The sequence below is a fragment of the Delphinapterus leucas genome, chromosome 7, assembly GCF_059928025.1.
Source record: "Delphinapterus leucas isolate spDelLeu-1000000601 "Yukka" chromosome 7, BTC_Dleu_Yukka2, whole genome shotgun sequence".
In the NCBI taxonomy this organism is placed as follows: domain Eukaryota; kingdom Metazoa; phylum Chordata; class Mammalia; order Artiodactyla; family Monodontidae; genus Delphinapterus; species Delphinapterus leucas.
Window position 1 is genome coordinate 3,337,004 of NC_143135.1, and position 21,122 is coordinate 3,358,125.

Consider the following 21,122-nt stretch of genomic DNA (forward strand, 5'->3'; position numbering starts at 1 on the left):
CCAAGGCCCGCAGACTCGGCTCCGGTCTGCAGGTGGGTAGCATTCAGGCCGCAGGCTGAACCGCCAGGGTGGCGACCACACCCGCGGTCAGGCCGCTTCCAGGCCTCCATCCTGGTCACAGAGCGGCCTCTGGCAGAACCTGATCTCCCGCTCTGGGGCTCCCGACACACCACCCACTCCCCAGCAACTCAGCATCTTAAAAGACCTTCCATAAACGGGAGCCCTTCGCGGGTAAGGTCAATGGAGAGAGGATTACTTCTGGCAAATCCGTCCTCAACAAGTAGACTCCCAACTTTTCATCTACGGGGGGAGGCTCCTGAGTGACCACTCTGCCGATCATGGTGAGGTCAGACACGCCAGGACCCACCGCGACGTGGCCGGGCACTTACTCTGTCCATTCTGTCCTGCTCCACACCAAACTTCCCTCCGTAGCCGTGTGAGGCTTTGGGTCCCGTTTCGAGCTCCTTCTCCTTGAGGGTCTGGTGTTCTTGAAACACATTCTCTCTCAGCTTGTGTATGCTTGGGGGGAAGAGATCAAACAGGAAGAAACCGGTCAGACAGACGGGCGTCCTTGTTTTCCAGTGGGACAGACGAGGACAGGACGTGTCATCTCGGCAGATCTGCAAGGTTTCACTACTCGGTGGCTCCCCAATCCCTGTCTCCTTTGTGCTTGCTTTATTGTTCCACCAGCTGGTCCCCCAACTTCGGCAGTTCTCAGATGCAAGTTAACAGAAAAAAGAAACTAATCTGAATTCACAGTGAGTCATCCCAAACGCCCCCCCCCAACACACACACACAGAGCTGTGCTGAAATGTGGACTTTCTCCCATAAGGGGAAAAGCTCCTCAGGGTTTATCAGACACCTGACTTGGGAGAGCTAGTTCTGTAAACGTCCCCAGAGGCAGAGGGGAAAAGCAGAGTCAACAGCCCCGCACCCCAGGCAGCCCTAGGACAGAAGCCCAGAGACGCAAAACACTTAGACGGTTGCTCTTTCCTTGGAGCACTCCAGCTTTTCATTCAAAGGTGAAGTGAGGGGTTTGCAGAATTTACAATGTGAGCGCCACTTGTACTCTAAACGCTGGGAACAGTGGGACAGATCACAAGATGTGGCCAAAACCGGGCAGGCCAGGAAGCCTCTGCAGCTGTCTCCGTCGGGAGACCCACAGCAACACGGCGGCCACCTGATCCGGTTCCTCTCTGCCCAAGGGACAACATGTCCACACCTCAACACCTGGACAACAATCCCCGAAGTTCGCCTACAAAACCAACCAGGCCTGGCCACCTCCCGACCCCATGACGAGCACGGGAGGAAGACCAGCCTCCCAAGAACACGGAAGGACCAACAGCCGTCCTGTCCCTGTGTGCTCTCTGAGCTCTACCCACCCAGAGGCTGCCTGATGAGAGAGCTCCTTTCTCCTCCAACCCGCCCTCCCCAACATGTTCTGAAGCCACGGGGAACGGAAGAGATGAGAAGCCCAGATGGCATCAAGTCAGAAGGCAGCCTAACCCCACGGCGGGTGACCCGAGTCAGCCCCTGGCACCACCTCCTCCGGCCGGTCCCAGGCCCTTCTTCAGGGGCTTGTGGGGAGAGGGTGGGCTCAGCGACTCAGGGAGGGAGGAACACTGGTGTCTAAAACGCCTGAGCTGCAGACTTCACCTCCTTTTCGGGACGATCTACTGAGTCTCTCTCAGCCAAGAACAGCTTCATTTTACCGCAAAGATCCTAGGGCCAAGCAAGACCAGCTCTCTGCCAGTGACCAAAGCGGGTCAGCAGTCCGTGAGGACACCTTCACAACCAGGGCACGGGAGCACACACTCTGAAGCTGGCACAGACCGAGCACATTCTAAAAGGTCCCTTTATCTACACCTCCCGACAGGAAAACAAGCTGCCCCAGAGGTGGCCAGTTTCGACAGCGCCGAGTCAGACAATGACACGCTTCAAGCAGCTCTCCTATTTGAGGCTTTTATGAGAACACAATGCTTAGAATTCAGCTCGTGGCATCCAACTGATGACGATAAAATAATAAAAGTATAACAAAATAATAAAAATTAAAGAAGGGTGTTTATGGTCTAAGGTATTCAAAGACATCCACGCTTTAGAAACCTCCCATCAGCAGAGAGAAGAGCTTAGGTAACTGTGTTCCTCGATGAAAACCACAATATTGAAAAACAGACTCTAGAATTGGAAGCACGGAAGTCATTTGCGATGGGAATTTTTAAGTTACCGAGCACGTCCGTATACATACACGTACACAAACACGTAGATGTACACATCAGGTCTTACATTCACCTACTGTATAAATATCGAGTCACAGCATGCAGCGACAAAGACCCAATGCAGCCAAAACATACATACATACATACAAAGAATAACGCTGCAAAAAATAAAAAATCGAGTCACAAAACAAAACAAAAGCAATTCCACCATATGAAGCCATGACCTTATCTCTTATCCCTGCCTTATCTTCATCTTTCAGAACATCACTGTCACACAAATACCGAGAAAGTCTCTTACTTGATGTGCTCCTGGTGCCCAGACCCCTGGACGGTTTTGGCCCCCCATCGCTGCTCTTTTTCACTTACGTCATTCTGAAAAGAAAAATAAATGACGAGTGCACCCCACGGCCTGGATTGTAAGACAACCACCCACCCGTCCACCCGCCCACCCGCACCCAAACCCTGGGGAAATCCACTCCGGGAGACGTGAAAGGCAGGCAGACTGGTGACTTGTACCACGAAATCAGGGTCGGTTTCCCAGTCGTCGGCTCCCGCGTCGTCCTGGGTGATGGACACGGTGTGGCCGGCCGAGGCTTTCCACATCTGGAAAAGCAGCCCCACAGTTACAGAGGCCCGGGAGAACCCTGCGCAGAGGCCGACGCAGACACCTTTGCCTGGGACCCCAAAACCCTAGAGGGCACAGGGCAGGCTGGGGGGCTACAAGCTCAAATAGTCACTCATAATCCCCGTGCCTGAGTGACACCCGTAGGAACAGAAGAAACGCAACATTTTTTAGCTCTAATACTGCCGTCAACCGGCATCAGAAACAAATAAGAAATGCTCCTGGCTTCAACTCAAGTGAGGAAATTTTCTGGAAAATAAAAAAGTCACGTGTGCACTTACTTCACTCATTGGGAATATCTTCCTCTCCCACTAAGTCTCATGACAACGATACTGTCCAACATTGGGAATGCACCGAATGTCACCAATGGTAAATTTTGTTGTATTTTACCACAATTTTTTTAAAAAGCACCCATCTTAACTTCAAAGTGGAAATCTGGAAATTACTGGAAACCCAATAATGATTTTCTTAACTCGGACTCTGACAAGTCAAATATTTCAAGCGTTGCTTTGCCATCTACTTGGAAAAATAGCACACAAATGCCAACCTGTCCTCTACTAGGCAGCTCTGAAGACTGGCCACCCTGCTTCCTCAGCAGAGTCCTGAAATTCCTTATGTTTTATCTAGTGGACAGAACAATGATGCAGCTTCACAACTGAACCACATCGTTCTTTTCTTAACTGCAAAGGCAAAATCTAGCTTTTAAGGGTTTCAGGAGAAAACTATGTATGAGAAGAATGGATTCATTCTCCCCAAAAGTACTTATAAAATTTCACCTAGGCCAGGAAGCAACTGAAAGCTTATTTTCATCTAATCAACCAGAAGAAGCCCCATCCCAGCGTCTGAACTGAGGACGAGCAAGTCTCGCTCTGTGGGGTCACCGTGCTTCTGTGTGAACCCAGACTGGACGAGAGCCCTTCACAAGCCTGAGACTCCCCTGTCCAGGTCCACCACCCACCGCCAGCTCCGCTGGGTCACAAGTCCAAGGCGGTGGTGGGGGCGAATCAGGGTGCAGGGCTCTCAGATTTCCAGATGCAACTCCCGCCATGTCACCTGGGCAGGGAATCATGTGCCACCAGGTGGGACAGGACCAGCAGTGTCCCTTCATGGCCACTTCAAACCTTGTTCCCCTCTGACCAGGTACGGCAAAGCATGGAAACAATTTCCCAGACGTGGACTTCCCTGGTGGCTCAGTGGTTAAGAATCCGCCTGCCAATGCAGGGGACACGGGTTCGAGCCCTGGTCCAGGAAGATCCCACATGCCACGGAGCAACTGAGCCCGTGCGCCGCAACTACTGAGCCTGCGCTCTACAGCCCACAAGCCACAACTACTGAGCCCACGTGCTGCAACTACAGAAAGCCCGCACGCAGGAACAAAGACCCAACGCAGCCAAAGATAAATAAATAAATAAATAAATAAATAAATAAATAAATAAATAAATAAAAGACCAGTTTCTTTTGAGATTAAAGTAAAACATAGAACACATAGAACTTAACCAAGAAACAGTTTCTTAAAAAAAAAAAAAAAAAAAAAAAAAGAATTTCCCAGACGTGAACTGCTTTTGACACAATTTTCGAGAGCCGACGGACTAGGTTCAGCACAACCAATGCGCCCAGTCACAGATGGGGAAACAGCTGCCTGAAGCTAAACGGTTTGCCCTCAGCCTCTGACTGCCCAAGCCAAGTGTGCCCCGTGACACCACACTGTCCTGGAGAAGGGGCTGCCCACCTGCAGGACTCTAGCTGCCTAGAGTTCCAACCACTGAGGAGATGGTCACACAAAAGTCAGGGGTCTCCAGCGAGGCTCACTTCCCCCCGAAGGCAAAGGTGAAAGCCGATGTCCCAGCCTGAGACTTTTCCAGACTCATGGGGCTAACGCTAGCAGAGCCCACTCTTCACCCATCTTTCTGGAAGCCGGCTTCACTCGTGCGCAGGTGAGCACTTCCAGGCTCTCCCTAACGTCGTGCCCGCTGCCTCCCCCGCCCACCATGGGACAGGAAGAAGGCGCCAGGTGGCTGCTCAGACAGGACAGAGATGCTCCAGGTCCTGCACTCCAGAGTTCTGCAGAATCCCCTCCACTTCCTAGATCACAGGCAACACTGGAAATTGACTTTATTTTTCAAACAAGGAAACTTCCTCCCAGACAGTTATCATCCCAATCTCTGCAAACCCAGCAAAAGAACACCCCTCGTGTTCCCTGTCAAAGGGGTTTTACCTTGCCCACCCACGGGAGAGCACAGGAGAATGTTCACAGTGCACAAACCTTTCTTTTCCAAGTAAAGATGAAAGGTGCTCACAAAACTCTGTTTAAAACACGGGAATCCAACGAGGAATTTCCAGGCATTTGTGAATTATTCTGTCTGTAAAAAGATTAAGAGTAAAAAGCTCAGAAGGATATGTGCTGACGGGCACCCAGGGCAAATCTTTACGTGTGGAGATCCTTTTAGAATACCTCTGAAATCCTCCCAAACGTAACGAGGTTTTGCAGAGCAATCTGAAAGGAGGGTGGGAAGAGTTACATTTTACTAACCAAAAAACCCAACGGATTTTCAGCCACAGTGAGAAACTACAGAAAATAAGAAGGTTCCAAAAGATTTATAACTGTTTGAAGTTTCTTCTTAATGCAATCAGAAACTATTGCCTCAATTGCTAACATACATTTCCTGTTTGCTAGAATCCTGATTGCTTTCCATTTCTGGTCCATCCTAATTTATGACTCTACTAAAACTCATAAAATTCTATTACCCTGGGTTTTTAAGAAAAAATAACATAAGAGAAGCACTCCCTGAAGGAAGGGATCATGATGTGGCTGGGATAAAACCCAGCGTGGCGACGGCTATTGGAATGTGAAGAGGGGCACTCGGGGAGCAAAGGAGAAGCAGGCTGCATCTCTGATGAACGGGTATGGTTACTGCACAGGACCAAGACTCCAATTCCCCAAGCCACCAGCCCAGCACCTCTTGATTGGACACTGCACTGCCAGGCCTTACAGACGAATACAATCTCCTTGTTCTCCAGGAACAAAGCAGTCACAGGCAAACACCATTTGTATCGGCACACGGCTTGCCACGCTTTAGGAACTAGAGGGGTGATGCTCTGCTGGCCCTCCTCACACTCAATTTCCCCTCCGGAAACCCTAGCTTCTGCAGGTGGCTTAGTACATTCCGGGTATCGCAGTTATCAGCCAGCGTCTGTGAACGTCTACCCCAGGGCAGCCAGTGACAGGCTCAAATCTACAATAATTTATTACCCTCTCAACACTTTAAGTTTTTGAAAAATTAAAAGCCTGGGACTTTTTGGATCCAGAGGTAATGCCTCTGGACCCCTACCTCGCACCATACACAAAAACTAACTGAAAAATGGATCAAAGACCTAAATGTCTGAACTAAAACTATTAAACTCTTAGGGGAAAAAAAAACAAAAACAAAAACATAAGCATAGATTTTTATAAGCTTGAATTTGGCAATAATGCTTATATATATGACACCAAAAGCACACGTGAAAAGAGAAAAAAATAAATTGGACAAAGTTTTAAACTTTGTGCTTCAAAGGACACCTACCAAGAAAGTGAAAATAATTCACAGAGAGACACATATATTTTCAAATCATATAGAGAATATATAAAGAACTCTTACAATTCAATAATAAAAAGGACAATTAACCGTATTTTTAAATGGGCAAAGGACCTGAACAGACATTTCTCCAAAGATACAGAAATGGATGATAAGCTCAAGAAAAGACAGTATCATTAACCATCAAGGATATGCAAATCAATACCAATGAGATACCACTCCACACATTCTAGAATGGCTACTATCCAAAAAACAAACAATAATAAGTTTGCTAAGGGTGTGGAGAAATCAGAGCCCTCTTATGTTGCTGGTGGGAAAGTAAAATGAAAAAGTCTGGCAGTTCCTCTAAAGGTTAAACACAGAGGTACCGTATGTCCCAGCAATTCCACTCCTAGGTATATACCCAGAGAAATGAAAACTTCCACAGAAAACCTGTAAAGGAATGTTCATAGAGCATTACTCCTAACAGCCCCAGAGTGAAAATAACCTAAATGTCCATGTTATGTAATAGATACATAGCAGGTAGTCTATGCATACAATGGAGTAGTATTTGGCAATAAAAAGAGTGAAGTACTGACACACGCTACAACATGCATTACTCTTGAAAACATTATGCTAAGTGAAAGAGGCCAGACACAGAAGACCAGATATTACACAGTCCCATTTACATGAATGGCCAGATCTGGCAAATCTACAGAGACCAAAAGTAGACTGGTGGTCGCTTAGCGCTGGGGGCTGGGGGACGGGGACAGGGTTTCTTTGGGAGGTGACGAAACCACCCACGCACAATTAGCTTTCCATTAACCTCACCCTCTCCAGGGCAGCAGGAAGCCAAAGGGAACAGAAAGGTATCTGAGCAGCCAAAACAGCCATCACAAGGCCCACTCCCTGCACCACAACTGCTCAGAGGACTCCCCTCCCACCTGGGCCTCCTCCAAGGTGACTCAGAGCACCGAAACCTGGTGGACAACGCGCCACCCCCAGGACATGGGCCACTGCAACACAAGGCAGTTCCCGGGGCTCACCACCATTCTCTCCCTCAACCATGTGCCTCCCCAGCCCCTACTGAGTGCCACGGACCAAAGATCTGCATCACCAATGCCGTTCATACAATTTAAGTGTTTTATAGATACGTCCAGCAAAATGTTTCAACTAAAAGTCACAGGTAGTGCGGGCAAACTGCCAGTTGGAGGGGGGGAGGGGCAGAGCATCAAAGACAACCCTGCATCCTCCGCTCTTCACTCTTGTGTCCGGAGGGGCCTTTAGGACCCTTCCTTGCTCCTTGGGCTCCGGGAGTACCTTCCATCCAGGAGAGGAGCAGGCCCACCTGCGGCACCGGCGTGGTGACTCACCCCGCCGTCAGGCCCGGCCCAGCGCCGGCCTGCGGGGCCGCCGGGCCGAATCACGCGGTCGGGCCCCGGCGGCTTAAGCCCCGACCGAGCTCCGCGGGACCAAGTCACCGCGGAGCCCCAGCGGGGAGCGCTCGCCAGGGACGCCTCCGGAGCTGCGTCCAGCGGGAAGAGGATTCCTCGCCCCGGAGCCCGACGCGGCCAGGTCCCTGCCCTGTCCCCCTCCACCCGAGACCCTCCGGCGGGGCCATCCAGCTCCCGTCGGAATACTCCCCAAGAGCCCCTTCCAGCTCCTTTCCAGCACCCCCAGAGGAGGGGCTGTTCCCAACCCACAGCCTCTCAACTCTGCAGCTGCGCCGGTCGCTGCATTTCCACTGACCTGATTGCAACACCTCCCGCTAGGTGCGGGCCCGGGAGCGGGGTGGGAACTGCCCCGCCCGGCCGCCCGGAGACCCCAGCCCCTCCGCCCCTGACCCCCCCCCGGGTCCCGGACCCCTTCCTGTAGGGCTCCTCTCCTACCCTAGTCCCCCTCTCAGCCCTCCGCCCCGGCCCCTCCCTCTCGGCTCTCTGCCCCCGTCTCCTAACCCTCCAGGAGGTCCTGGATCCCCTCCCCGTAGGCCCCCTCTCCTCCTAGTTTCCCTCGGCCCTCCGCCCCCTTCCCCTAAATCCTCGGGGCCCGACCTCTCCCCCTAAGCCCTCTCTCTGCCCCTTCCCCCGACCTTGCGGGTCCTGCGCCCCCTCCTGGAGGGCCCCTCCCCTCCCCTCCCCTAGACCCCCTCGGCCCTCTGGCCCCTTCCTCCTAGGGACCCGGGCACCCTCCCCTCATACCCCGGACCCCTCCGCCTCTGGTCCCTCTCCTCCCCCTTCCTGCCCGCAGCCCCGGGCCCCTCCCCCTCCATCGCCCCCGACCGCTCAGAACCGCGTGCCCTTCCCCCTCAGGCCCCGACCCCTTCCCCTTCCCCCAACCCGCCCCCTTTCCTCTGACCTCTGCCTCTCCCTCCGGCCCAGCCCCTCCCTCAGCCCCCAGCCAGCCCATCCCCTTCTCTCCGACCACAGCCCCCTGCCCCGGGAAGCCTCGCCCGCGCTCCCCCCGCGCCCGAAACCGCGAGCGGAAATGCGGCGAGACCGCCGCGGCCGCCGCTTCCTTCCCGTTTCAGGACCCGGCGGCGCCCCGGGACCGCAACTGAGGAACCGGCCCTCCCCACCTGGCGGAAGGCGCGCTCGCTCACCACCACTGCGGTCGCTCCGGTCCAGCCCGTCTCCGCCCTGCCTCCGCCGCGCCGCCACCTCCCGCCGCTCCCGCTTCTGCTGCCGCTCCTAGGCGCCCCTCTCCACTTCCGGTTCCGCGGGCGGGGGCGGGGCCGCATCCGGGTCCCCGAGGCCCCGCCCCCGCCGGCACGCCCCGCCGGCACGCCCCGCCCCCGCCCGGTCAGAGGCCTACGGCCTTGCTGAGACAGCGGGGTGGGAACCGTGGTCAAACCCCGGCTGACTGGCCCGCGGTCCCTGCAGCCTCCCTCGTCCACGTGGCGCCGGAAGCGCCCACCGCTGGCGCAGGCGCGAGCTCCGCCCAGGTGCCAGCCTGCAAAGCATGCTTAAAAGTTAGATGACTGTACAGAGTATATTTAGGCCCACCATGCGCGGGCCAGACTGTGCTCAGATGGACACAATCCAAGGTGCTCATACTGAATTCATAGCACAGCCCGAGGGAGCAAAGGGAAAATGAGCCGGGAAAGGGGACAATGCCAAGTGCGCTGAGCCCTGAGGACACAGGAGGTAACTGTGACGGCCAGTCACCTAGGAGGAACAGCGCCCTCCTCATCCATCCATCTGACCATCCATTACCCATACGTACATCATCCATCCATCCGTCTTCTCCATCCATTTTCCATCCATCATCCATTCACCCACCTACCCATCCACCCACCCATCCGTCCACCTGTCCATCCAGAGAAGGCCAGATATGTGTCAGGAATAGAGGTCAGCAGAATAAACGTGGCCCTTGCCCTCAGGGACCTTTCAGCCTAGAAGAGGGGTCAGGCATTAATCGAATAAGTATATACTTAGGAAACAAGGTATATGCTATAGAAGAAGTCAAAGGTCATGACATTATATTGGGGAGAAGATGGGACCCGAGCTCATCCAGGAGATCGGAGGTTTCTGTGAGCGATTAACATTTGTGCTAAGGTCTGAAGGCCAAACAGAAGTAAACAAGGTAAGAAGGGAAAAATTTTCCAGGTAAGGAAAGAGCCTGTGCGAAGGTCCTGAGTCAGGAAAGGTCTTGCCACATGGGAACTGAAGGAAGTTCAGTGCAGCAGAAGTGTGGTGATGAAGCAGGGTCGTGGGGCAAGATGGGGCCAGGTCATGTAGAGATTGGGAGGGCAGAGCAAGGACCTTAGTCTTTATTCTAGAAGAAACGGGAAGTCCTTGGAGGAGATTAAGCAGAGGGGAGACATCATACAGTTTGAACTGTAATGAAATCCCTCTGGCTGCTGGGTGGAGAGTGGATGGGAAGATGGCCAGGTAGGATCCTAATATCCTACTTGCTACCACCAGTTCAGGCAGACTGTTGGTAGCAAGTAAGATGGAGAGAAGTGAGTAGGTACAAGATACATTTAGGAAGTTATATTGTCAGGTTTGAGGATGGACTGGGGGTATGGGGTGGGGAAGGAGATGTCAGGGGTCAAAGGATAATTTTTTAAAGATAAAATCATGATTTTCATACACATGTAAAATGAACACATGTCAAAGATCTTATTTCACTTAATAATAAATGAAGCAAAAATGTGTTACAACTTGTTCAGAGGGGAAGACAAAGGCATGCTGAAATGAATTTGCAAAAACCGGTCTATCCATAGGGCAATGTCAGTTGTATTTCATTGGACACAGGTAATCTACCTTTCTGTGGGTGCAAATTATTTGCATTGCTGTCTGTTTCCTCCAGGTTAACTTCTACCTCTACAGAGGTACGGAATAATCTAGGCAAAAATAACAAAGGCACACATCCTGTAGAATCATGTTTATCAGAGGCTCCAGCATTCTGTTAAAAGAATACCTAAGAATCATTTTTGCCCATTCTAAAGTCTGGAATTTTTCCTTCCAAAAGGATGACTCCTAGTATCTGAGTAGATGCTCAGACAGGGCAGATGGGCAGGGTGGGGAATGAGGGTTGGAGGGTGGGGGAGAAGATGCACCAAGATTGCGATGGAAGAGTGAGGATACGTTTGTGGACTTGGTACCTTTGAGGGGCCTGTTGCATGTCAAAACGAGGTCCACGAAGTGATGCTGGAGAGATGGCTTTTGAGCAGAAGCTTTAAGACTAAGCAGAATAAGGACTTAAAAAGGTAGGAAAGGCCATCCCGGGAAGAGGGAGCGATTGCAGCAAAGGCACAGAGGTGGCAAAGAACGGGGTCCGCGTAGAAAACCTTGAGGTCAGATGGATAGAATCGAAGTGTTTTCGCTTCCATCATTACCACGGACAGCGCAGTGCTGTGTGCAGTCAGGCATCAAGCTAATTGCTTGGTGGACTAAGGGAAGGCTCCCTTTTGATATAGGATTTTGGGCTCTGGACGCAGAGGATCTGACAATAGATCCCAACTCCAAGGCCTACTAGCTTTGTGACCGTGGCCAGTCACTCTGTCTTTCTGAGCCCCGGTCTCCCCATTTGTGCAGCTAGCTGTTTGTCTCCTGGAGATTGTAATATGCAGGTCCCATGTTGCTTGGTTAGCCCAGGGCCCAGCATACAGTTCGTGCCCAGTAAGTGTTGGCCCTGTTGACTGAAAAAGGATGCACAATGTGAGAGCTGTGAGTTAAGTTTCATTTGGGGCAAAGTGAGGACTACAGTCTGAGAGACAGCCTTTCAGATGGCTCTGAGGAACTGCTCCAAAGAGGTGGAGTTGGGGGCGGGGGGCGGCGGTCAGTAGACATATGATTTTAGTGAAGGGAGGGGTACATGCAGTCAAACACACATTTTCACAGAGGCTTGCTGCTAGTCACAAGGTGCAGATGTCCCTGTTAATGATTTTAGTGCTTTTCTAGGTGTGAGAAGATGCAAGAAATTGGACTCAGAAAATCTTCTCCTGAAAATATCTATCTGAAGACCTGTTCTGCCGGTTTTTCCCAGAGCACAGAGCACTTCATTCCTGATCTCCACCCTGACCTCCTTTCAGGGTAGGTTGAAAGTCAGTGGCCGCAATGGCTCATGGCTGCATCCTTGTAGAGGCAGAGGGAAGTATCCCACCTGGAAGTAGGGGAACTAACATTTGGGGACAGCCTGGCTTTGTCAGACAGCACTGTGAGATTTTTAAAGTATAAGTGTGATATTGTGATTTATAAGAAATATGGGGACTTCCCTGACAGTCCAGTGGTTAGGATTCCGGGCTCTCACTGCTGTGGCCCGGGTTCAATCCCTGGTTGGGGAACTGAGATTCCCGCGAGCCACGCAGCGCGGCCAAAATAAAAGTTTTTTATAAAGAAGTATGTATTTGGTCATTCAGATGACCAAATGTATATTTCTTATATATAGTTGATCTTCATTCACAGTTCCTGTTTTACAGCTCCCCAAACCCTTGGAATTTCCTAACTGTTAAGAGCATAAATGCGTCTCGTTATGTGAATGAGCTGACTTTTGGAAAGTACCTAAGGATGGGAGCTGGTTGCCAGGAGAACCAACTAAGTGACCAGAGGGTTGGAAACTTCAGTCCCACCCTTGAGCTCTGGGGAGGGGAGAAGTGAAGAACGGCGGGTTGAATTAATCGCCAAGGGCCAAGAGTTCATCAATCGTGCATGTGTAATGAATCCTCCATAGAGACCCAAAAGGACGGGGTTCTGGGAGCTCCCGAGTTGGTGAACGTGTGCAGATCTGGGGAGAGTGCTGCTTGGAAAGCATGGAAGCTCTGACTCCTTCCTCACACCTTGGCCCTGTGCATCTCTTCCATCTGGCTGTTCCTGAGTTCATAACCTTTTAAAATAAATCTGTGATCTAGTAAGTGACAAGGTTCTCTGAGTTCTGTGAGCCACTCTAGCAAATTCATCAATCCCAAGGAGGGTTGGGAACCTCTGACTTATAGCCAGTGGCTTAGAAGCACAGGTGACAACCTGCACTTGGGGCTGGTGTCTGAAGTCCAAGGAGGAGGTCGTGGGAACCTCCAGTCTGTAGCCGGTGAGTCAGAAGCGCAGGTAGCCACCTAGACTTGCAGTTGACGTCTGAAGTGGGCGGGCGGGAGCTGTGCGACTGAATCTGTAACCTTCAGGCTCTGACGCCACCTCGGAGCAGGTAGCGTGAGAACTGAGCTGAATTCTCAGGCGCCCTGCCGGTGTCTGAGAATTGTTTGTTGGTGGGGGGTGGGGGGGACTACCCCGACATTAGAAGTGGAGTCTCAGAACACCAATAGGATATTTCATTTTCCCCTCAAAACACCTTGATGCGTTGAAATTATTTTTTAAGAGTAGTTTTTATTGAGCTATAATTACACAAAATACAACACACCCACTTACAGCATACAATTCAGTGGTTTTTTAGCACTGTCAGGAGGTGGCACTGTTATCCTCCAGGGCTCTTGGCCCCCTTAATCAATAGAAATGGATCAGAGGCCAGACAAGAAATTCAGGCAAGGCTGTACTGGGGCCCCCGCTGCAGCAGGAGGGTGCGAGAACAAGTAAGAGGTTCCCTTGCTCACTTCCCGAGGGGGGCAGCTGGTTCCCTCTATGGGGGGCGGGTAGGGGTGTGTCCTGGGGTCGGGCTGGAGCGGTGACTTAGGGGGTTTGCCCAGCCCTTTTTTTTTTTTTTTCTTTTGCAGTACGCGGGCCTCTCACTGCTGTGGCCTCTCCCGTTGCGGAGCACAGGCTCCGGACCCCCCGCGCAGGCTCAGCGGCCACGGCTCACGGGCCCAGCCGCTCCGCGGCATGTGGGATCTTCCACGACCGGGGCACGAACCCGTGTCCCCTGCATCGGCAGGCGGACTCTCAACCACTGCGCCACCAGGGAAGCCCCGCCCAACCCTTTGGTCGTGGTGTGTGCAGGGGTCATGCGCAGTACCCTGCTTCTGCTCCCGGCTCTTCAGAAGTGGCAGTTGGGTTTTGGGGCTTTTTGTATCTTGTTGTCCGTAATTGCCCCAACTGTACATGCACGCAGTTATTTTTAGTCCCTTAAAGTTTCTTTGTATTTTGTTGCTCGAGGAGATGTTTGGCCAGATGTAAGCACTGCAGCAAAGGGTCCCAGGTCCCAGGTCCCAGGTCCCAGCCTGTCTCAGTGCAACCGTCACCACAACCGACCTTCAGAACATTTTCATCCCCCCCAGAGGAGACCCTGCTTGTTAGTGATCAATTTCTATCCACCCCACCCCACCCCAAGCAACCACTCATCTGCTTTCTCTCGATGAGCTGGAGCTATATTTTTAATATTTATTATATTACATAATTATATAATACATATGCCACATTCAGTGAGCTGGAATTACTGCTTCCATTGTCCAGATTAGAATAACCAAAGCTCACAGGAGACTGGTCAGCAGGAAGGTGGCGTGAGCTTTGTGACGCACAAAGACCACTCTGGCTGCTTCGGGGAGGACAGACCATGCTTCAGAGTGACTTCTGGGGAAAAGGTGTGGCAGGTTCCCCCGCTGAAGCACTGTTTCTGCCCCTCAGGAAGGTGTGGGAAAGACCAGCTGGCCACCTAGCAACTATAGAACCGATGTAAACTTTGAAAAGCAAAAAGGTACAGCCATGCTCCAAGGTGAATACCTCTGTGGACCAAAAGTGAACAGAAATGCAAAGCAGTGGGCAGGCTGAGGCTGCGGGTCCACTTACACATGGATTATTTTCCAACAGTAAATGCGTTAGACCCACATGGTTCAAGGTTGGTTGAATCTTCGGCTGTGGAGCTATGGCTGTGGAGGAACCGCGTCTACAGAGGGCCCACTATAAATTATATTCAGATTTTTGACTTTGAGGAGGGCTGGCGCCCCTAACCCCTGAGTGGCTCAAGGGTCACCTATGCACCAAGAAACACAATATTAACTGCAAACTCTCAAGAATCAAAAATCACAAAAGCTACCAGAGGGCTTCCCTGGTGGCGCAGTGGTTGAGAGTCCGCCTGCCGATGCAGCGTACATGGGTTCGTGCCCCGGTCCGGGAAGATCCCACACGCCGCGGAGCGGCTGGGCCCGTGAGCCATGGCCGCTGAGCCTGCGCGTCCGGAGCCTGTGCTCCGCAACGGGAGAGGCCACAACAGTGAGAGGCCCGTGTACGGCAAAAAAAAAAAAAAAAAAAAAAAAAAAAAAGCTACCAAAATGAAAAGACAGATGGTTTACAAAAGGATGACAATGAGCCCCACTACAGACATGCCCTCTGCCTAAAGTGTGTCAGGTGACAGTGGGCTAGTATCTTTGAAGTGTTGAGAGAAAATAACCGTCAATCTGGAACGTGATAGAGTATTTCCGAGAGTGTGTTGTAGGTGCTATAATAATGAGCCTTATTATGGACTGAATGGTGTTCCTGACCCCCAGCTCCTCAGAATGTGACTGTATTTGGAGATGAGATAGGGCCCTTAAGGACGTAACTAAGGTTAAATGAGGTCATAAGGGTGAGGCCCTAACCTAATAGGACTGGTGTCCTTATGAGAAGAGGAGAAAAGGACACAGACACACAGAGGGATGTCCCCGTGAGGACACAGGGAGAAGACGGCCGTCTACGCGCACCGAGGAGAGAGGCCTCAGGAGGACCTGGCCCCGCCCACACCTGGATCTGGAATTCCAGCCTCCAGGACAGGGGACAGTGATGTCTGTTGGTTAAAGCCCCTCGTGTGTGACATTGTATTGTAGCAGGCAGAGCAGACTCATACAGCCCTCAGTGTGTCCACCCCTCTTTGTTGTGTGACTGACCTAGCCGGTTTGGGCTATAATAACAGAATACTTTAGGCTGGGTGGCTTATAAATTTCTCTCTCACAGTTCTAGAGGCTGGGAGTCCCAGATCAAGGTGCCAGCAGAATTGGTGTCTGGTGAGAGCTGGCTTCCTGATTCATAGCCGGCCAGCTTCTCCTAGTGTCTTCACGTGGCGAGGGAGCTCTCTGGGTCTCTTTTATAAGAAAACTAATCCCATTCATGAGGTCTCCACCCTCAGGACCTAAGCATCTCCCAAAGGCCTCACCTCCACATGCCATCACACTGGGCATTAGGTTTCAACGTATGAATTGGCGGGGGGAACACAAACATTCAGTCCACAGCAGTGACATAACTGTTCCGCTTATCAGGAAACAGATCTATTTCTCCAAACTTTTGAATCTGGACTGGCATTGTGACACTCTGATCAATAGAACGTGGCAGAAATGACATTGTATGAATTCTATTTTTGGGGGGAGTGTCCCCCCACACCGCACGGCATGTGGGTTCTTAGTTCCCTGCCCAGGGATCGAACCCGTGCCCCCTGCAGTGGAAGCACGGAGTCTTAATCACTGGACCACCAGGGAAGTCCCATTGTATGCATTCTAAACATAATGTTAAGGATCCTTAACATTACGGTGTTAGCCCTTACGATGCCTTGCTGCTTCTGGTCTTGCAGTCTTGGAACTTGAGACTGCACGGCTGTGAAGAAGCTCCTGGAGTGTGAGAGACGCCACGTGAAGGAGAACCCAGGCCTCCCAGCCAAAAGCCAGCACCAGCTTCCAGGTACTTGACTGAGACCATCTCGGACTTCCCAGCCCCACAAGAGCTGTCAGGTGACTGCCATCTCGTAAGTGGTTCCAGGAAAGACCAGCAGAAGAACCACCCAGATTGCCAGTCCACCGAAGCAAGAGAAACAAGAAATCATTGTTTTTACCACTAAGTTTTGGGGTGGATTTTTACAAAGCAACAGGTAAGATAGCAGATGGCGATCTTTCAGGGAATTGTGAAATCGATTTTCTGGGGGAGGAAAACAGCATAAAAAGTATATAAGACGGCAGAATAGAATATATGAGTTCATTTCACACATAATAGTTGCAATTATCTATTGCTGTGTAATAAGGCACTCCAAAAGTTCATGGTGAAAAACCACCACCATTTTATGCTGAAACTTCATACGCTGGATCAGGAGTTTGGAAAGTGCAGGGGATGTGGCTCATCTTTGTTTTCGATGGAGCCTCGGCTGTGATAGATCAAATTTTGGGCCGTGGCTGGATGAACTGATTAGGGCCGTATGTCTGGGGCCTTGACTCTGTCTGCTGGGTGCGTTCCTCGTTTCTTCTCCCCATCATGTCTTCAGGAACAGGAACGTCCAACTTGGCTTCTTCACTTCCAATAGGCTGGCAAGAGCCGCGAGGACCTCGCTCTGCACAGCTCTGCATGGGGCCAGCTTGGGCTTCCTTACAGCATGGTGGGCCTGGGTAGCTGGACTTCTTACTCGGTGGCTGGTTTCTGCAAGGCTTCTGCTGACCTCGCTTCAGAGGTCCGTGAACATCACACCTGCTACATTCTGTTGGTCAACCAGGTAAGTCACTGAGGCCAGCCCAGGCTTAAGGAGGTCGGGAGGGGGGGATTAAGACCCCACCTCTCAATGAGAGGAGCAGCAAAGAATCTGCAGCCTAGGGGGTATTTTGTCACATACTGTATTTCTAAGATGTCATTGCTTGTAAGACACATCCTGACTTCACGGGTAAAAAGATGTGAAAAAACGGTCATGATAAAATTGATGAAACGTAGTGTATACATGCTGAGCTGTGGTGTAAAATGTTTTACACTGTGGCTTGCTTAAAAGTTCAAAACTAGGCTAAATTACATTCCAAAGTGAGAGCCAAGAAGCAATTTCCAGACATCTAGTCCAGGCTAAGACAGTTTGTCACATGGAGGATGCCCCTAAAATAACTATTAAGATTTTTGTTATGCTAAAAAAATTCACACGAATGCAAAAATAGATTAATATAATACACCTTCATGAAACCGTTACCCATCTTATTTTCTTTTTTAACATCTTTATTGGAGGGTAATTGCTTTAAAATGTTGTGTTAGTTTCTGCTGTATATCAAAGTGAATCAGCAACATGTATACACATATCCCCCTTCCCTCTTGCGTCTCCCTCCCACCCTCCCTATCCCACCCCTCCAGGCGGTCACAGAGCACCGAGCTGATCTCCCTGTGCTATGTAGCTGCTTCCCACTAGCTATCTACTTCACGTTTGGTAGTGTATATATGTCAATGCCACTCTCTCACTTCGTCCCAGCTTACCCTTCCCCCTCCCCGTGTCCTCAAGTCCATTCTCTAAGTCTGTGTCTTTATTCCTGTCCTGCCCCCAAGGTTCTTCAGAACCACTTTTTTTTTTTAGATTCCATATATATGTGTTAACATACGGTATTTGTTTTTCTCTTTCTGACTTACTTCACTCTGTATGACAGACTCTAGGTCCATCCACCTCATTACAAATAACTCAATTTTGTTTCTTTGTATAGCTGTGTAACGTTCCATTGTATGTATGTGCCACATCTACTTTATCCATTCATCTGTCGATGGACACTTCCATCACCCATCTTTAACAGTGATCTCCCCACAGGGTCAATTTTGTTTGATCCATATCCTGACTTATCCCTGCCCCAGGGTTATTTTAAAGCAAATGCCAGACACTGTATTATTTCATCTGTAAATACTGGGGAATACTGTCTTTCCACGTGCCTTTTTTGTTGTAATCACAGTAATCCACTTGGCTTGGCAATAGATAATATTTACATCCTTATTAATGGAAACAGTGGACGTGGATTCAACCAACTTTGATTTAACTGTGTTGGGAGAGGAAAGGGCAGGGCAGAGGAATGCTAAAATTCCCATCTACCATGAAGAGTTGCCAATCTGCAAAGTCTAAAATTGGTGAATCAAGGGTTTCCCCGATGGCGCAGTGGTTAAGAATCCGCCTGCCGGTGCAGGGAACATGGATTCGAGCCCTGGCCCGGGAAGATCCCACATGCCGTGGAGCAACTAAGCCCATGTGCGCCACAACTACTGAGCCCGAGAGCCACAACTACTGAAGCCCACGCACCTAGAGCCCGGGCTCCTCAACAAGAGAAGCCACCACAACCAGAGAAAGCCCGCACGCAGCAACAGAGACCCAACGCTGCCAAAAATAAAAACAAATAAATTTATTTAAAAATATAAATAAATAAATAAAATTGGTGAATCAAGGGGCCACATTAAGCACAAATTACTTAGGAGTAAGGAAGCAACTAGAGGAAACAGTTAACCCAGCTGCACATGGACCACAGAAGGGGAAGTCAGAGAGTGGGGCCGCTGGGGTCTCACTTAAGTGATATACACGTTACTACTTTGATTAAAATAAAACATTAAAAAGAAAATAAGGTGGGGACTTCCCTGGTGGTTCAGTGGTTAAGACTCCACACTCCCAATGCAGGGGCCCCGGGTTCAATCCCTGGTCCGGGAACTAGATCACATGCATGCCACAACTGAGTCTGCATGCCACAGCTAAGGAGCCTGCCTACTGCAACTAAGGAGCCTGCCTGCCACAACTAAGACCCGATGCAACCAAATACATAAATATTAAATTAAAAAAATTAAGATGTTGGAGAATTGATGACTAAAATCTCTTCGGCCCTATAGGTAGTGTAATACTACAATTCCTCAGTTACGTTTTCTTTTTTTTATATATAAATTTAGTTATTTCATTTATTTTATTTTTGGCTGCATTGGGTCTTTGTTGCTGTGCATGGCTTTCTCTAGTCGCGGCAAGCGGGGGCTTCTCTTTGTTGCGGAGCACAGGCTCTAGGCGCGCAGGCTTCAGTAGTTGTGGCGTGCAAGCTCAGTGCTTGTGGTGCACGGGCGTAGCTGCTCCGCGGCACGTGGGACCTTCCCGGACCAGGGCTCAAACCCGTGTCCCCTGCATTGGCAGGCGGATTCTTAACCACTGTGCCACCAGGTAAGTCCCCAAATCACTTTTTAATAGAGCAGAGCCCGTCTGTCTACCTTTGCAGCTAGGGACACTCGACACACTCCAGTTGGAAGAATACCTCTCCTACCAGTCAAACCTGTTTGCACGCCACGGGTCATTTTGATTATTTAAAAATATTTTCCATGTTCTACCTGGCCAGTCTCTGCCAGCACCTGCCAGGTCACCGTGAGCCGTCTGACGGTCCTTCCCCCCACGTCCCAGCCCAGCCCCCTGCTCTCTGCTCACAGCACCCTTCGAGGGTCCAGTCCCCACTAGAGGGCAGTCCCTGGGCAGGGCCAGTTCTAGCCATCCTGGTATCTCCAGGGCAGCAGGGTCTTCTCCAGAGTGCCTGATGGTGGTGGTCCCACAAAGATACGTCTGTGCACATCTCTGGAACTGGTGAATGTGACTTTATTTGGCAAAGTGATCTTTGTAGATGTAATTAAGGATCTTGAGATGAGATCGCCTTGGATTACCTGGGTGGGCCAGTGAGAGGTGTTCTTATAAAGAGACAGAAGATGAGACACTCAGATGAGAGGCCACGTGAAGACAGAGCAGACTGGAGGGATGTGGCCACGGCCACGGAAGCCAGCAACCACCGAACACTGGGAGAGAGAATGGACCCTCCCCTCGAGCCTCCGCAAGGACCTGGCCCGCCTCCTCTCCCACTGCACCTGCGCGCCGGGCGCAGGACTGCACACAGTGCCGGTCTGCACAGCAGTACCTGAAAAGGTGCCCCGCTGAGTCCAGGACATGAAACAGCAAAGGCACCGGCTACCCATTCTCACCAAGGGATTAAGCCAAGGAAATGTAAGAAACAAAAGGATCTGCGACATTTAGAAATGTATTGAGGACTTCCTTGGTGGCACAGCGGTTAAGAACCTGCCTGCCAGTGCAGGGGACACGGGTTCGAGCCCTGGTCCGGGAAGATCCCACATGCCGCGGAGCAACTAAGCCCGTGGGCCACAACTACTGAGCCTGCGCTACAGAGCCTGTGAGCCACAACTACTGAGCCCTCGTGCCACAACTACGGAAGCCCACGCGCCTACAGCCCGTGCTCCGCAACAAGAGAAGCCACCACAATGAGAAGCCCGCGTACCGCAACGAAGAGTAGCCCCCACTCACCACAACTAGAGAAAGCCCGCACGCAGCAACGAAGATCCAATGCAGCCAAAAATAAAAGTAAACAAATTTATAGAAATGTACTGAATGACACGTGGGTAGTTACAGCAGCAGCTGTGGTAGCACTTGGATATGCACCTACTCATCTATCTGGCAAGAACACAGGAAAGACGGACTCTTCCGGATACCCCGGAAACCCGTCTTGGGTGAGGAGAGGACTTAGCTCGTGAAAGGCAAAGAACAAAAACTAAAACCACAGTGACCTCAAAAATGCGTGACGTGAAACTTAGAGAGATCCTTAAGGGTAGGACATGTAGACTAACAAAGAGTTTTTAATGGTGG

At 50.9% G+C, this 21,122-nt stretch overlaps 1 protein-coding gene and 1 long non-coding RNA gene across 11 annotated transcripts in view; one reads left to right on the plus strand and one right to left on the minus strand.

Annotated features, from left to right (window-relative positions):
- The window catches only part of CTTN (cortactin), a 33,259-nt gene extending 24,164 nt beyond the window's left edge, over positions 1-9,095 (minus strand). For 2 of the 8 annotated variants that reach the window (XM_089914360.1, XM_089914364.1), the window contains exons 1-4: positions 8,989-9,095; positions 2,733-2,819; positions 2,515-2,588; positions 390-519 (exon numbers count right to left, since the gene is read on the minus strand). In XM_089914360.1, the coding sequence (XP_089770486.1) occupies positions 390-519; positions 2,515-2,588; positions 2,733-2,819 (291 nt within the window). In that variant the 5' untranslated portion in view covers positions 8,989-9,095. Of the gene's footprint in view, positions 1-389; positions 520-2,514; positions 2,589-2,732; positions 2,820-5,101; positions 5,199-5,290; positions 5,315-5,368; positions 5,962-8,964 lie in introns of those variants that run through there. The other 6 variants (XM_022591134.3, XM_030763274.2, XM_089914362.1 and 3 more) reach the window with 6 other exon arrangements.
- An 882-nt stretch (positions 9,096-9,977) lies between these two features.
- On the plus strand, positions 9,978-18,828 carry LOC149748665 (uncharacterized). Of its 3 annotated transcripts, none has more exons than XR_016393740.1 (5): positions 9,978-11,100; positions 11,795-11,926; positions 16,314-16,607; positions 16,995-17,219; positions 18,175-18,828. It is a non-coding gene; the product is annotated as an uncharacterized LOC149748665 (long non-coding RNA). The 3 variants fall into 3 exon arrangements; XR_016393741.1 differs by having other exon boundaries at positions 17,034-17,219; XR_016393739.1 differs by having other exon boundaries at positions 16,314-17,219.
- The last annotated feature ends 2,294 nt before the right edge of the window (positions 18,829-21,122 follow it).